The 17988-nt window shown below is 32.9% G+C and overlaps 1 protein-coding gene across 11 annotated transcripts in view; it reads left to right on the top strand.

The window, feature by feature from the left end:
- The window catches only part of LOC139499578 (solute carrier family 12 member 8-like), a 44340-nt gene that overhangs the window by 23643 nt on the left and 2709 nt on the right, over window positions 1-17988 (top strand). For 9 of the 11 annotated variants that reach the window (XM_071288315.1, XM_071288311.1, XM_071288313.1 and 6 more), the window contains 9 exons: window positions 1304-1495; window positions 2345-2462; window positions 4747-4860; window positions 5388-5589; window positions 6429-6516; window positions 10332-10478; window positions 11004-11511; window positions 13540-13631; window positions 17047-17164. In XM_071288315.1, coding sequence (XP_071144416.1) covers window positions 1304-1495; window positions 2345-2462; window positions 4747-4860; window positions 5388-5589; window positions 6429-6516; window positions 10332-10478; window positions 11004-11511; window positions 13540-13631; window positions 17047-17164 — 1579 coding nt within the window. Of the gene's footprint in view, window positions 1-762; window positions 1496-2344; window positions 2463-4746; window positions 4861-5387; window positions 5590-6428; window positions 6517-10331; window positions 10479-11003; window positions 11512-13539; window positions 13632-17046; window positions 17165-17988 lie in introns of all 11 variants that reach the window. The other 2 variants (XM_071288322.1, XM_071288321.1) reach the window with 1 other exon arrangement.

Raw genomic sequence — 17988 nt, 5'->3', positions numbered from 1 at the left:
CATTTTTTAATCTTGTCATAAGTCCTAGGTTACGCTGTGTAATATCATCATGGAACTTGATGTCATTTTTTAGTCCTCTCTTCTGTCTCATAATTTTAATTTTCAGTTCAGTATTGCGCACTTTAACAATGATAGGTTTTATGTGTCCCTCTTTCCCTGGAATTCTGTGTATTGCCTGTATATCATCAGGTTTAATATCTACCTTCAACTCTTTGTTTACCATATTGACAAACTCATCTCTCAATACCTCATGGGGCCTTTCCGGGTAGTTAAGCATTCTGATGTTATGCTTTCTACTATACTGTTCATTATAGTTTCCAAGCTTTATGGCATCAATTGCTCTATTGTTGTTATCACTTACTTGTTCCTCTAATTTCTCTATAGATTTATCTTTTGCCCTCACACGTTCTCTCAGGTTTTCATTGTCTATCATCAGAGAATCCATCTGATCTTGTAACTTTCCAGTTGTCTCCCTTACTTTTGCTTCAATTTTCTCTGACAAATTCTTTTCAAAAGTTAATAATAACTGTTTAACAATGTTGGTAACAATATCTTTTAAGTCTTTTTGTTGAACCAAACAATTAATTGCACTACTTAAATCATCTTTAGTAACTGTTACCTGAAGGGCCTTTTTGATTTCACTAAGAGTAGTTTGAATACTAGTCATACTATCAGTACATTCCAAACTTTCATCTGCTACATCTGAATGAGTTCGTTTGTTCTGCTTTGGTGGTTTTTCTTGTGAAGATTCTTTAGCTCCAGGCAATAATTTAAACTTGCATTTAGAAATATTTTATTTTTATAAACAGGATTTTTCTCAAAATTGTATAAATTAAAATCGCATTTAAGTCTAAAATGACAAAATCGCAATAGTAAATGCACCCAATAACTTCTGAATTTACAGTATTGTGTTGTACATCAGATTCAGTATGCATAGCAGAGTCTAGGGATGGAAAAAATATCTTTAAAAAAATTTCAGATGTCAATTTCAGCTTGAATTTAGCTGATTCTTAAAATGCCTGCTTTTGATATATATTTGGTCTACTCCTGTATTATAAGGCATGTAAGGATACATATGAGACCTGAGATTCAACGCTCATTTCAGTCTATAATTTTTTGTTCAACTATCCTGAAGAAACTGGGGTTCCATTTTGCTTTAAATTTGGTAAGTTCAGAAACATTTCCCCCACTCAGAAAGTAATGGGTCCTGTAAAAAGGACCAATTTTTGGTATGGGATAGGATAGGAGGATCTGGACTTAATAATTAAAAGAAGGTCTTAATTTGATGTTTTTTCTATTCCAGGGTAATGCAGGAATATGGATGACCATCTTCATTATCTTTTGTGCTGTTTTCATTGTGTTCATCGTAGCCGTGAGTGGAATCGGAGTGTGTGAGAGATGTAAGATGGGTAAAGGAGGTGTTTACTTCCTGTTATCTCACGTGATGGGAGGACGTATTGGTGGCAGTCTAGGAATCATCTATTGCTTTGCTCAGGTAAATGTCTTTTTACGCCCCATTCTATTGGAGAGGGCATTATGTTTTACCGCTGTCTGTCTGTAACACTCAAAGTTGGATTCCATTCTTAACTTTAGTTTGCCCAAATCAAATGTCATGAAACTTATACACAATACTTGCAGCCTTCACGATAATCTTTGAAGTCCACAAGCCTGAAGCTTAATTTTTTAAAGTTTTGGTTGGTTTCTGTTGGCTTGTAGAGAAGAAATTTTACAAGCCATGACCATAGGACTTGGTTGTGTGTATACTGTGCTAATTACCACAAAAGACTGATCAAGTTTAAATTTTGATGGCGTCACTTTAACAGTTATAGAGATATGCCCCATTACTAGTGAAAAAAATCTTCCTCTACCTTGAGTTTGCCTTTACCATATGTAATGAAACCTATAGGCAATACTCATCACAATAAAACTAGAAGAAAGTAGTAATTTTGGTAGTGTCACTTACACAGTTATGTCCCTTTATAACTTTATATGATATGTAATCAGGGGCATCACCATTCCCCATTTATTATTTATATAACGTTTCATCAGTCAGGGGACTTACTTAAACAAGTGATTTTATCATTTATGTAATCAATAAAATAAGTACCATTCTGAAAATTAACAAGATTTACCTCCCTTTGAGTACAATAAAAAAATCACTTATGTAAGTACCACTTTTAAAACTTAGAAAATCACTTATTTTAGTGATGTTTGTGTGTGAATCTCTGTTGAAAAATATTTTTTATGCCAAGGTACCACTCTATGATCAAGACTATGACTAAAAGATATACACATACAACATGTACAGCAATATAAGTTTGATATTTAATTTCTTGTTTTGTAGGCTGTAGGATGTTCATTGTCGGTGATGGGGTTTGGTGAATCTATCCTGGGGTTAACCGGATTAGATAATCCATGGATAGCTAAAGGTGTAGCAACTGGTCTAGTCATACTTCTCTTAGGTAAATTATGTTTGTTTAACCTGGAAAAAAACTATAAAGCAACAGGCTCAGGCCATGAACAAAATTATATTTGTTCAGCCTGGAAAAACACTGTAAAGGTATAAAACCATTAATTAACAGCCCAATTGCTTTCTATGTTAAATTCTGCAATTTCAAGCATTAATGGCTACTTTATCTAAGTTCAATTAAAGTGGCAGTTATTTCATGTCAAAACTGTACCTTATCTTGACTTATGCTGAAAAAAATCAACATACCTTTAATTGCATATTAGAGAGTACTGGTTCCTGGAAGTTTGATAGTACAAAAACAGGAACGTCTGATCTGAACAACTGGCCAAATGAGCCCTTTTATAAAAATTGAATATAGTTCTTTATTATTCAAATAAAACTTTCAAAAAGGGTTCTAAAAGTCCCCAAGATTTCATTTGATACTAAAACTACCAAAATATTCCTGTTATTGACAAAGATGCAGCTATGCATAGGAACCATTTTGTTCTGTTCTATACCTAAAACAACAATCTCAGGCCATGAAAAACATTATATAAAAAAGAAGATGTGGTATGATTGCAAATGAGACAACTTTCAACAAGAGACCAAATGACACAACAATAAACAACTATAGGTCACCTTACGGCCTTTAACAATGAGCAAAGCCCATACCACACAGGGCTTTCCATTGAAATGGAAGTAGAAGGCTGAATTAAAATTATAGGCGGCTATAACATGCGTTCGGCGAAGCTGGACGCCCACCAAGCTGTAAGCTTGGTGTCTTACAGCAGGGGGTCTGGGGGCCGCTCAAGGCCCCCAGAAGCTCTGGCATTAATAGATTAAAATCCTGCATTCTCGCAATCTCCTGGCACCTAATTTAATCTTTCAAATGACCATTTTTTATTTATGAAATTAAAGAAAGAAAAAAAAAAAACTCAAAGAAATTTCATTTTTTTTATGTCAGTTTTTTATTTTCATTACCTTATGCTTAAAATTCATTTACTTTTAAAGGAGTTTTATTTAAATAATCATCCGGTTTGTTAGAAATCTTGATCGATTTATTTTGCATAACTACATGCATTTGTAAACAAATGACCCCCCTTTTCTCTCTAAAGACTGTTACACGTATTTAAATCATACAATTATTTCTCAAGCATTGACAGAAAATTGATATATCCTCTGATTTTCTCTTTTTTTTGTAAACTGTTCAATAAGTCGGATACATAAATCATTTGGAAATGTTATTTATTTGAGGTCGAGTCGACAATATTCTACTTTCGTTTTTGACCTTGATTCTCTGAACACCACGTGGGCTTTGAAAAATGAACTTCAAAAGATACTGTTTTCCAGATTCTGAACAATATGATCTACTACACTTTCTTTAATTTGACTAATATTATTCCATAACATAAGATTGTCATCCATCTGATTGTCTTCATGTTTTAAAAGCCAAAAAAAGCCAACGAGTTAATGACCATCGGAACGTCTCTATTGTTATCGTTCAATGACTACCGGAACGTCTTTCTTGTTATCTTTGAAAAGAAACGATGCATTCTGACTTTAAATAGACAACCAATCAGTGACCTGAATTCATGTGAACTATATTTAGCCGAAGGTAAACATTGACTTTTCATCCTTGTTTATCGTGACTGCGACTTTGCGCCAATTTACGTCTCTCGGATGCCTGTAAACATTTGAAAAAGATATTTTTTTCTTTTTGAATTTATATTTTTGGCAGTGAAGTAGCCGGCACTTGAAGCCACCGTAAGCGGCGGATTTCCGCCGGCTACCGGCTTCAATGGAAAGCCCTGACCACATAGTCAACTATTAAAGGCTACAAAATTATGTTTGTATGACCTAACTCTACCTACCCAGAAAATAGCTGCCTTATAAAAATCTTCTATTGTCCTGATATGAAAAAAGGTTTTATTCATCAGATAGACTCAATTTATTTGACACTTCAATTCTCTTTGTCAACAAAAAAGGAAGAAATGCCTACCTTCCTACTGTCTGAACCTTTAGGTAGAGTCTGGGCAAACCAAAATATTTTTAAAGTGTGGTCCGAAACACACAAAATGTAATAAATAGAAAAATACAATATGCCATTATGAAATTATTACACGCTCTATGAATTTTCATTTTGAATCCTAAATATCAATTCAGATTTCTAGTCTTAGAAGTAATACATTTGTATTATAATTGATTTGTTGTAAATGAATTTTATGTTAAAATGTTAAGTTTAGCCATATGATGGCATCGTTTTAATGATATATATTGTAATTCTATTTTGTTTGTAGGTATTAATGTAGCGGGCGTGAAATGGGTCGTGAGATTCCAGTTAATACTACTTATTGTTATGTTTTTGTCTGTGATGGATTTTCTGGTGGGATCATTTGTACATACAGAGCCAGGTAATCTATGTTTAGATTATTGACAGGATTCACAGTAAACTTGAGCAGCCACATGTTAAATGTCATCTTTTTATATGACCATAATTATTTGTTTAGGGTTCTTATAATGCAATGATGACGTCGTCGTCCAAAGACACATTTGGTTTCCAACCAAATAGCTTTAGTTTAAGTTTATGGTTTCAGGACTATAGCATGAATAACTTGTGTATAAGCATGATAAGTTTTTTGTTGACCATTCTAAAATTGTACCACAAGGTTCAATACCGCAAGTAGAAGGCTTGGATTCATTTTGGGGTTTGATGCCCTAACTTTTCAGGGTTGGACCTCTACCATCGTATCCATCTGCACTCAGCGTAGCAGCTTTTTTATACATATTTATTTTAAGTAGATTCTAATTAGCGTGTCAAATGACAAATTGTTGCTATCTTCAATTGAACAAAGTATACATTTATTGACAATTCAGAAAAGGATATTTTTAAATGTGAAAATCTGTATGATTTGTATGTTTTTTTTTCTTTTGATTTCAGAGTCTGGTTTCACAGGATACGAAAGTTATAATCTCCATAACAACTCAGGACCACATTATGTTGAGGGTCAGAGTTTCTTTACAATTTTTGGACTATTTTTCTCTACTGTGACGGGGATTCTGGCAGGGATTAATATGAGTGGTGATCTCCACGACCCTTTATCTAATATACCAAATGGCACTTTGGCAGCTTTAGGATCTTCGTAAGTTGATATGTAATAATCAGGCCAAAATTGAAAATATGTTTGTTTCCCCTCCCCCACCTGGGTCAAAAATAAGCCCCTGGGTCAAATAATTATTTTCAACAAAAAAAAATTGAAATTATTTTTATACCCAAAAGCAAAAGGATTGATAGTTTAAAAATATACACTCAATTTGAGCACAAAATATACACTCAGTTTGAGCACAAAATATACTCAATTTGAGCACAAAATACACACTCAATTTGAGCACAAAATACTGATACATTTAAGTGGCCTGACTGGACAAGTCAAACCATTCATGTGACCATGCTACATTATGTATGATATCCAGTTAAAAAAAAATTATCCCTGCCTTCCTGGTCTGTTTACAAAGGTAAACCTGGTTGAGGGGAAACAGACATTTGTTTGTAATGTAGCCTCATGATAATGTGCATGGATCGAAGCTTTTGTGTTGATTATTTTTTTCCCATTATTTAGTAAAATTGAGAATGGAAACGGGGAATGTGTCAAAGAGACAAAACCCGACCATAGAAAAAGCAACAGCAGAAGGTCACCAACAGGTCTTCAATGTAGCGAGATATTCCCGCACCCAGAGGTGTCCTTCAGCTGGCCCCTAAACAAATATATACTAGTTCAGTGATAAAATATATATTTCTCGATTAAATTGATACAATTGCTAGATTTTCCATCAGTGGACATTTTTCGAGAGGGGCTGGTGCAGGGGATGGGATGGTAGTTATTATTTTAGATTATTCATGATTTATCAATTTTCATTCCATAACATGTGTTGGTTTCTTGAAGATTGACATTTCTATCATCTCATTGAATTTATTTTTCAGAACTTTGCTGTATATATGTTTTACTGTTGTGTTAGGAGCTACATGCCTTCGTCCCTACCTCCAAGCTGACTATATGATATCACAAAAGGTAAGCTAGATTGTCAAATATTCAATTTATTATTAAACTGGTTACAGCTATTTTCCTAATGCATGTAGGTTTTGATGGCTTGCTTGCTTTTTTAGCTCACCTGACCTGAAAGGTCAAGTGAGCTTTTCTCATCACTTGGCGTCCGTCGTCCGTCGTCCGTCGTCTGTCGTCCGTCGTCCGTCGTCCGTAAACTTTTACAAAAATCTTCTCCTCTGAAACTACTGGGCCAAATTCTACCAAACTTGGCCACAATCATCCTTGGGGTATCTAGTTTAAAAAATGTGTGGCGTGACCCGTCAAACCAACCAAGATGGCCGCCATGGCTAAAAATAGAACATAGGGGTAAAATGCAGTTTTGGGCTAATAACTCAAAAACCAAAGCATTTAGAGCAAATCTGACATAGGGTAAAATGGTTGATCAGGTCAAGATCTATCTGCCTTGAAATTTTCAGACGAATAGGACAACCTGTTGTTGGGTTGCTGCCTGTGAAATGGTTATTTTAAGGAAATTTTGCAGTCTTTGGTTATTATCTTGAATACTATTATAGATAGAGATAAACTGTAAACAGCAATAATGTTCAGCAAAGTAAGACCTACAAATAAGTCAACATGACCAAAATTGTCAGTTGACCCCTTAAGGAGTTATTGCCCTTTATAGTCAATTTTTAACAACTTTTCGTCATTTTTTGTAACTTTTCTAAAAATCTTCTTCTCCAAAACTACTTTGCCAAATTTAACCAAACTTGGCCACAATTATCATTGTGGTTTATAGTTTAAAAAATGTGTCCATTGACCCAGCCTGCCAAACAAAATGGCCGACATGGCTAAAATTAGAACATAGTGGTAAAATGCAGTTTTTGCTTTATATCTTTGAAACTAAGACATTAAGGGCAAATCTTTCAAGATTTAAATGTCCATCAGAATAAGATATATCCCCTCACAAATTTTGAGTTGAATCGGACAACCTGTTGTTGGGTTGCTGCCCTAAAATTGGTGATTTTAAGGAAATTTTGCAGTTTTTGGTTATTATCTTGAATACTATTATAGATAGAGATAAACTGTAAACAGCAATAATGTTCAGCAAAGTAAGATCTACAAATAAGTCAGCATGATCAAAATTGTTAGAGGACCCCTTAAGGAGTTATTGCCCTTTATAGTCAATATTGAACAACTTTTCGTCATTTTTGTAACTTGTATAAAAATCTTTTCTAAAACGACTTGGCCAAATTTAACCAAACTTGGCCACAATCATAATACTAGGGTATCTATTTTTAAAAAAAGTGTCTAATGACCCCGCCTACCAACGAAGATGGCCGACATCAGTAAACACATTAACAGGTGAGCGACACAGGCTCTTGAGAGCCTCTAGTTTGTATATCCGATTGCTCAAGTATTGTAATTTGTTTTACAATTGCAATCAATAGATAGGTGTGACTTCAGCTTGTATAATGCTATTTGATGCTTGAGCAAACATTTATACAAATAAAGCAAGCAAGACTATCAAACCTTCCAACAACATGCATTAAGAAAACAGCTGTAATGCCTTTAAATTTAAAACAATTTTTGAACAACATTTGATATACTAAATTAAATAATAATGTGATCACTGTAGATTCTGTAATACAGTATTTCTTGCATAAATTTAATGACAGCTTATTCATGTTATAAGGCTGAAAACAGGAAAAGAGCTAAGAGATTCATGAAAGAAAGCAGGGAAGTATGTCTGGATTTTAAATTACCAAGGATTCCTTACAGGGATCTCCATGGATGAAAATTGAACCATGGAGGAACTTTCACCATTACAAACCTTGTCTACGCTGTACAGTGTAGCGCGATCGGAAGTATTTTATCCCTCCATACAAAGATGGTGAACATGCTAATTCATTGCTTATTTAAATTATATTTATTTGAATTTTCATTATAGAATTAGAAGTATCAATATTTTCATTTATTGCCGTTTTTAACCATTCAAATGCCAAGTCTTCATGGTCCCCCCTTAGTCGAGAATAACCAAAAGCTGTCATGAAGGTCCCCAAGCAGATTTCTTTTATTTTTGGTAATTGTTATGGGGGTTAAAAATCATCTGATGTGGAGCTTATTTTTCGTGGACATTGTCAAATTCAGAGCCCATTACCGGTATGGCTGATTTGCAGCAACAACAAAACAATTCGTACGGGTTATGTAAAAGGTTAAAGAGATTTGTAAAGCAAACGTTGACAAATGAAAAAGTTTTTAATGACTTTATCTGGAAAAATTGATGCTGTGCAACATGCATCTTTCGAGTCTGAATAGAAACCGGAAACGCGGATGTATCAATTTGATTGTAATATACGAAATGAATTCGGAATTTAGATACGATATTTCTTTACAGGAAATATTTAAGTTTTTACTTTTAAACTGTTAAAGTAATTCTAAATTATCGTTACAGCAGTACTCGAGTTATTTGCGATGTAATAATATTTACTGTTTTGCGTCTTATTTTGTACTTCTTAAAAAAGGGGGATGCTGATTGCGTAAGTCAAAATAAAGCACGTGTTCGACTTGTTAAACTGTTTTCTTTGTAACTGGATTAATTTATTAATTTATTTATTTAATCTAAATGATCATAATCATTTGCTGAAACTTAGTTGATTACTTCGACAATGGATCGTCTATCCTCAGATAGTATTCTCCTGTCTGGTTTGTTGATCTACCTGTACAAGCTCAGGTACAAGTAATTAGCGATCTTAATCCAGATATCCCTCAGGCGTTAGAACTGTATTGGATTATAACATAAAAAGCCTAAGGGTTATGCAATTACATGCATTTGATTATAATTGATAAAAAAATGGCGTCGGGCTACAAAAAACGATGAAGTTTTGAACGATGGCGGAAGACAATTTAACGATGGCGCAAGACAATTTAACGATGGCGCGAGTCATTTGACGATGGCGCAAGACATTTGAACGATGGCGGGGCTCCATCGTTAAACAGGCCATGGAGATCCCTGCCTTAACGTTTTCAATGTAAAAATATAGCATTCTATTCCACAATTTGGAACCACATGTATTGACCATTGTCCAAGATTCAAAATAAAACATGTACATTCATTGGCAGTCTGCACGGTTAGCCACTAGTCCGATGCCCCAGACTAGTAAAATTTAATTAGGACTAGTAAGTTTTGCAAAAACTTTGTTTGGACCAATAAGAAAAATGTCTGAATATTGGTCTCCGGACTAGTAGTTGAAAAAGTTTTTGGTGTAGACTGCATTGGTTGAAATGTTGAACATGTTGAAAGAAAGAAATTGATGCAAATAATTCTATAAAAAAAAGTAAGTTCATGGTAATAGCAAGTAAACACATTTTTCAAGACTGTATGGGTAGTTGACAGCAATTATGTTTTGTATTTTAGGTATCTGTAAATGTTTTTATAATGTTTTTTTTATATTTAGGTATCTGTAGTTGGTGTTTTATAATGTTTTGTATATTTAGGTATCTGTAAATGTTTTATAATGTTTTGTATATTTAGATATCTGTAAATGTTTTATAATGTTTTGTATATTTAGGTATCTGTTAATGTTTTATAATGTTTTTTTATATTTAGGTATCTGTAAATGTTTTATAATGTTTTGTATATTTAGGTATCTGTAAATGTTTTATAATGTTTTGTATATATAGGTATCTGTAGTTGGTGTTTTATAATGTTTTGTATATTTAGGTATCTGTTAATGTTTTATAATGTTTTTTTTTATATTTAGGTATCTGTAGTTGGTGTTTTATAATGTTTTGTATATTTAGGTATCTGTTAATGTTTTATAATGTTTTTTTATATTTAGGTATCTGTAGTTGGTGTTTTATGGTTAGCAGGATTATATATATCATCAATATCTAACTGTATGGGTAGTTTATATGGCCCACCTAGAATCTTGCAGTCCATAGCCAACGAGAATGTTATACCACTTATCAGAATTCTAGGGCAAGGGGTAAGTCGACAAAATATAAGTTGATGTGTAGTCTCTTCTATACCAAATTTGTATCTCTTCATCAGAAAAAAAATCTGATTAAGTATGATGATGTAGTTATCAAATATTTAATTAATCATAGAAATAAAAGGGGGGAATCTTTCAATTAGAATAAATGGACCACCATATATTTGAATGACCAATACAAGTTGGCAGCCTAACAAATGAACTACAAGATCAGTGAATTTCCGTGAATTTTCGATGGAAAACAGAATGGACTAAATCATGTAAATTTTAAAGTACTTTGTCAGAAATTTGAACCGTCATTCTCAATTTTAGATGTTGAATTAGTGAACTTATTGAAATGAAAAACAAGCCTGCTAAATATATCATTACCCTTATTCACACTTTATCTTAAATAAAAAGTAACATCTTAAAAAAACTTTTTTTCAGTGAAATAGATTTCCATGTTAATTTCTTGTCAATTTATATTTATTGTTTTAAATATGTATGAATAACATTATTCCCTTTTTTTTTTTTTTCCAGAGAGGCCCAAACAAGGTTCCCATCTACGCATTAATAGTTATAATTCTTATTGTTCTGTTATTTGTTTTTGTTGGAGACGTTAACACATTAGCGCCAATTGTCACAACGGCTTTTATGATCACATATGCAGCTGTAGACTACTGTTACTTTGCTCTTGCCATGACTTACGATCGTCGCCAAGAACGAGACTTGAGATATGGACCTCCAAAGAGGGACTCGAAGGGAGAAATTACAAATGGAACTGTTGGGTATGGCACAACGGGCTCCTCTCTTGATGTTAGACCAAAAGATTCATTTGAGAAAGTGAAAACAGACTTGGATAAACTTTTCCCCGAGAGAATGACCCAAAGAGGGCAGCACCATCATATACGAGAGAGTAGCTATAAGACTCTGAGTGGTGACTCCACACCAGACGCTGACTTTGATGCTACGAAGAGAGACAAATCATTGGATGCCTTCTCTGAACATACTGATACCTCATCTCTACTTGTAGATAAAGATGGCACTGGTATGTTATGGTCCGTTTTATTTTTTTTTTTACCTTGCAGAAGGAGATGTGGTATGATCAGACTTGGGGTCAATTACATTGGAATGTAATTAATTAAATTACACATTGCATTGCAAAAATGATCAATTACACTAATTACACATTACACAGTTTTGGAAATGTAATTAATTAAATTACAATTACATTACTAAAGTAATTAATTAAATTACACATTACATTTCATCATGATATTTTTTAACAATATATATATCATACATGTATATATAATGCATGTGTAAAATATTCGTGTAAGCATAGTTTAAGCGTTGCATTTGATAATCATTAGTTATTTTAATGTTATGTCATTTAGTCCTAATCTCTCTGGTCTGAACCATTTGTAGCAATTTTAAATAGTCTTTCTAGTTAATGTGGCAGATGTTGCTTGATCAGAACATAGAAGTTCTATGATCAAAAGATCATCATATTGATAGGAGAGGGAATTGGTTCTATTAACTTGTCAATACATCAAGGGGTATTTTGAAATCTCAGAAATGAAGTCATTTAAAGTAAACATAATATAAAGAAAGAAATTAGAAATAAAATAAAAATATTTTTTTTTACTTTAAAAATATTAATAAGTGTGCTTGTCACAATATTGAAAATAATTTTTAGTACAAACAATGTATATTGTCTAAATATTAGCAATATTTTGCTAATTAGATAAAATACATGTAATAGTGGCATTGCCCCTGGACATTTTAATCTGATTAATTGCTGTTTGTTTTTACAGCTGTTAATTTTTATTTCTATAATCCTTTTGTGTATACTAGTTTAACAAAATTATTTTGTGTGCAGTGATTTTAAATTCTAAATGAACTGTCTAAGAAAGATTTTTCACAGTGACACATTTTTTTGTTTGTGTTTAAAGGTGGTTAATTACTTATCAATCTATTTACTTAAAAGGTCTCTTTCTTAAAAACTGAAACCTTAATATATGATCCTCACATTTTTTTAAATTATACATGCTATAAGACTATTGAAAAAAAATCTGTAGGTCAAATAAATAATATGAAAACTTCATAAATTACAGACTTTATATATTAAAAAAAAAGTATGCGATATCAATATTTGAAAAATAAATATAATTGTACAATTTATATTATAGAACACATTTTACAACACCATAGAAGTACATGTAATTCAAATGTAATTCAAAAGTAATTGAGCATTACATGCCTTTTTCAATGTAATTAATTAAATTACCATTACATGTAATTCAAAAAATGCTCAATTACACATTACATTCAATTACATGGAAAATTGTAATGCATTACACTTAATTACCATTACATTTTCAATTACCCCATCCCTGGGTATGATTGCCAATAACACTACTATCCACCAGAGTTTATATGATGTGAATAAAAGCTATCATAGGCAACTATGGCTTGGAACACTGGCAGAAACCCATACAGTCTGGTTTAAAATACTCTTGACATGAAATTTGTGAAAAACAATAAATAAAAAACAAATAAGAGACATAACCAACAACAAACTGCTTTACCATTGGACGAATTTTGAAGAAGAATATGTGGTATGATTGCCAATGATACAACTCTCCACAAGATACCAAATTAATTACACAGAAATTAACAATTGCAGGTTATTATACTGCCTTCAATAATGAGCAAAGCCAATACCGCATAATCAGAATAAGTTCATATTACTTAACAATAATAAATGAATTGCACACTCAACAACCAGTCAGAACATGGAACCATCTGAAAATAAGGGATTCCACCTGAAAATATTTTATATACATGAAAGGATAAACCTTCCAAAAAATCATGTTTTGTAGTATTAAGATATGATGAAGGACAACATCATCAAACATGCTGGAGATAAATTATCACTTAGTTTTCATAATTGCTAATTATAATGTTAGATGTTATTTTTCATAAGTCCATCTAATTCTTTTATGATGGTTCATTTGCATATGATTTCTTGCAAAATATAAGAAGTTAACTTTACATTATTATTTTATAACAGGTGAACCAAAGAAATCTCTAAGTGATGAGATCACTAAGTTACCAAGTTCCTGGTATTCTGTTTTGTGCAATAGGTGGTTGTCATTATTTGGTGTAAGTTGTCTTTGTTATAGCTCTTAAGGTGATACCTAACACAACAGGGAGATAACTCTGTAGAGTCATCTAAACGTTTTAATTACGTTGTGTTGTAAAAGGAATATTAAGCTCCTCAATGATCAAAATTGGTGTTTGTCAAACTGCTATAACCAGTGTATTTTTTCTGACAAAACGGTTGGTTCAAAATTTTTGAAATTTTTATATTTTTGTTAAGGGCTATTCCAGTAAAAATTATCCAGGGGGGGTGGAACGCCACTTATTTTTTGACCCCCCACCTATGGAAAAGATTAAAAAAATACACCCCCACCTAGAACATGTATTTTCTTCCAAGACCCCCTACCTAGAGAAAAAAAATAAAAGTTACCTAGTTTTTTAAAGTATACAAAAATGTTGCATCCTGTCAAATAAATGTAAAATTTGTTGGTTTATCTATTTCAGTGCATCCAAAAAGGGGGGGGGGCCTGGCCCCCCCTAAATCCGCCTCTGGTCTCAATGGCAATCATACCACATCTTCTTTTTTATACTTGCTATGTTGCTATTAAAATATAAAATGAAACATGTAACAATGTTATGGAGCAGCAGACGACAGATGCAACATGACGGCAATAGCTCACAGTGACCGAAAAAGGGGGGTGCGATTTTAATTATGGCCCATTTTATTTTTAAAACTGTCAATAACATTTTCAGGTACGACATATTCTTCAGGTGGGGAAACTGGTTGGCACCAACCATTTGATGTTTCAGAGTTTAGTTTGAGCCATAAAATATTTTTGGTAGGCACAATGTAATTCTTTTTTTTATTTTTTGTATTTCTTATATACATTTTTTTTTTCAATAGGCAAATGTTGAGGAAGATGATATACTCTCCTGTGTAACAAGGCCATATTTTTCCGCAAAAATTAGGCCATTTTTTTCCTTCAATACCACCCATGCAACATGCGCAATAAAAATCTAATTGTCTGTGCCAAATCAAGGACGTATGTTAGTTATACGTCCTTGGCCAAATATAAATATTTTTTTATGGACCGCATAGTTTGGATGACACCCACACATATTTTTTTGTGGGGAGACGGTATACAAGGGAGAGGGTACTTGAAGTTGTTATAAACTGTATGCAATAAAATATTATTTGGGACAAAAATTGCAAAGAATTGGCCAGTCCACCTTATTAAGGACATATTCTTTGCAAGGAAAGAGATTTAAGTACAGCAAATTCTGCCATTTCAATTTCAATGAATATACAATAACTTCTTCCAACCGCAACAATATTTAAGTTAACCTTTATTTACAATGTTTAAACTGGTACTGTTGCCTTGTTCATGTTCATGTTGGTTTTTTTTTACATTAAATTTGGGTCTTCGTCGATACCATACTTATTCCAGACGTTCCGTATCAGAGGACATTTCAGGCAATTCCTCTGCACTTCTTGTATCATTATATCTTCATCACGGTGACAAGAATAACAGTATAGAGTACCATTAATTCATAGAACAAAACAACAAATCGCTGAAGAAGTCATGTTTACAAAATGTCAAAATGAGCCAAAGACCAAAAAATGACAAGGACAGTTAAGCGTCTTTTATGGAGACAAAAACTATATTCCTAAAAAGTCTTTGGGGTTCTTCAATCGAAATAATAGCAAGCTAAACTAAATGAGATTATTATAAGGGCTAAATCTCGTCTGTACTAGCCAAATTTAACAAATTTAAAGTTGTTTATAAAAAAAATATATATCATGAATGATGGTTAATTACGTTTTTCGGGTTATCAGTTAGACCGCATGGTTTTGTTATTACAATAGGAAAACACCCGAGACGTGAAATCGCATGGTTCTATTATCATAGGTAAACATCCGAGACGTCCCAAAAATATATAGGTGCTCCTATTATTGGAGGAACATTACACAGTTGTGTACACACACATGGCGGCATGGAACACGATCGGAAATTCATTTGACGATATCTAAACGTTTCGAAACGAAGTGAAAAGTATCGTGCGCCACGTGGGCGCTTACATTTGTCACTGTATGCGCCATTTCTTGTCAATATGCGCTATAGGCGCAGGGGGCACGTCCTTCCCGATCACTGGTTTGACAAGAACACAAACGGACGCTTAAAATTAGTGGTCTGCCAACTTTATTTGCAGTCGGATGACCTTTTCAGGAGAATCTTCCTTCATAACAGGGGGAACAATATGTTTAACCTATCATTCAGAAACCCCCCACCAACAGAAATGAATTTAAATCGGGACCACCACCCTCCAGAATACAATTATGTTGATAACCCCCCACCTATGGAAAAAAATATCGTCGGCGTTCCGCCCCTCCTAGGTAAATTTTACTGGAATAGCCCTAAAGGGTCAAAGTACATACTTTGACAAAATTTGATGAAAATAAAACGAGCCAAATTAATTTTAATGAAAGTGTTGGGTACCACCTTAATGAAATTGGAGGTTTATCTAGCTATTTTATTTGGAAATGTTAGCTTTAAAACCAGGTTCAATCCACCATGTTCTTCAGAAAGTACCTATACCAAGTGTGACAGTATATATTTCATATTAAATTATTAATATAAACATACCCTCATAATTTCATGAATTTCAGATAAATTTTCTGAACAAAATTTGTGCACTAGCAATAATAAGATCCTACATACCAGGTATTTTTTTTTTTTTTTTTTAAATTGTTATTTGGATGGAGAGTTGTCTCATTGGCACTCACACCACATCTTCCTATATCTATTTACTATTTAGGCGGCTAAAAAAAACTCCAGCATTAATTTTTGAATTAACAATATTTGTTACAGTACCTCTTCATTTTACTACAATAATTGTTACTGTTTAAAATACATGACTATTGTGCACATTGAGATAAAACAGGAAACCTTGATTCAAAACCCTGGTAACAGGAAAAAATGATGGGTGTTATCTAGAGAATGGAAAGACAAAAAAATTTAAGCGACGTAAATGATGATTACATAATTCAACAAGCAAAAAACGGAAAAAATCAAGGAAATATTGTCACAGTAAACATAAAAATATCAACCATTCAAAACCCTCATCAGAATGGGGGGGGGGGGGGATTGTTGGAGGGGTCCTTATACTAAAATCCTGGGCTTAAAAACATGAAATCCGACATTCAGAAATTCGAAGAAAAAATTCCTGAATCCTGTAATCATGGTAATAAGCAATCCTGAAATCCTGAGCTTAAAAACACCCAATCCTGACGTCTTGTAAAAAGGTCCTGCCGCCCCTCCTCATGGGTATCAGTCTTTTAATACCCACTTAGCAGTAAACCAGAACCATTAAAAAAAAAATTTAGCACTAAAAAAAAAACTTTTAGGAGTGAAATTGTACTCAAATTGGACAAACAATGTAAAAGTTGATTTCTAATACATGTCATTTGTACTTTCAGGTTATAGTCTGTATTATCATCATGTTCTCCATTAATTGGATATATGCCTTCGTTGAGCTATCTGTAGCTTTCATCATTTATATTTACATTGGGCAGGCTAGCCCAGGTTATTTTCCAGGTAAAATATTATTGTTTAGCTCAAATTCAACATAAAACAATGTACAACAGTAACGTGTGTGATATTTTTTCCTGAAAAAAAATTCAAGATGCAATATGTGAACATGTCTTTATATTATATTAATTAAGTGCCAGTCTTCCTAAGAATCAGGCAGTGGTGAAAACATGACCAAAAAAACCCACCCAGTTTGACATTGATTTCAGTTCATAAAATGTAGTTAAGCACAAAAATAACATTCATTTCTATTTTCTGTTCTGGTAAAAGAAGATATAATTTGGTTGAAATGCACTAGAAATTAATGAATAAGGGGAGATAACTCTGTAATTTGCTATCATTCTAACCAATTTTTTAACCAAGTTATTTGATATTACCAGACACACACAAACGAAAGACTAATACTTTTTAACTCAGGATGATGGTTAGTATTAAACAGCATGATTAGCTCGGTGGGTTTTTTCTGATCATGTTTTAATTTTTACCTAAATTGCCTGATTCTTACAAAGACTGGCACTTAAGAGACAAAAAGGGTATTGTTAATTCAGAAATATTTGCATGCATTTCATGTGATATTTTAAGAGTGGACAAAAATGAAAACTATTTTTGCTATTTTGAAGAAAAATCGCATACAGGTCTATACTTTGGTTATCAGAATGCAAGATCTTGTTATTGCTATACTCACCACCAAGAAACATGAACACTGCAATAATTTCTGAATAAGTATCCTTTTAACATTCAAAAGTTTTCAATTACTAATTGCAAAGCACATTTTGCCTTCTTGAAATATTTCTTCTGTATGTTTTGTTAGTTTTATTTTGTTTTAAATG

This window comes from Mytilus edulis, chromosome 12 (assembly GCF_963676685.1).
Source record: "Mytilus edulis chromosome 12, xbMytEdul2.2, whole genome shotgun sequence".
Taxonomy (NCBI): domain Eukaryota; kingdom Metazoa; phylum Mollusca; class Bivalvia; order Mytilida; family Mytilidae; genus Mytilus; species Mytilus edulis.
The sequence above is the reverse complement of the archived record's forward strand: the minus strand, read 5'-3'. Positions and strand labels throughout refer to the sequence as shown.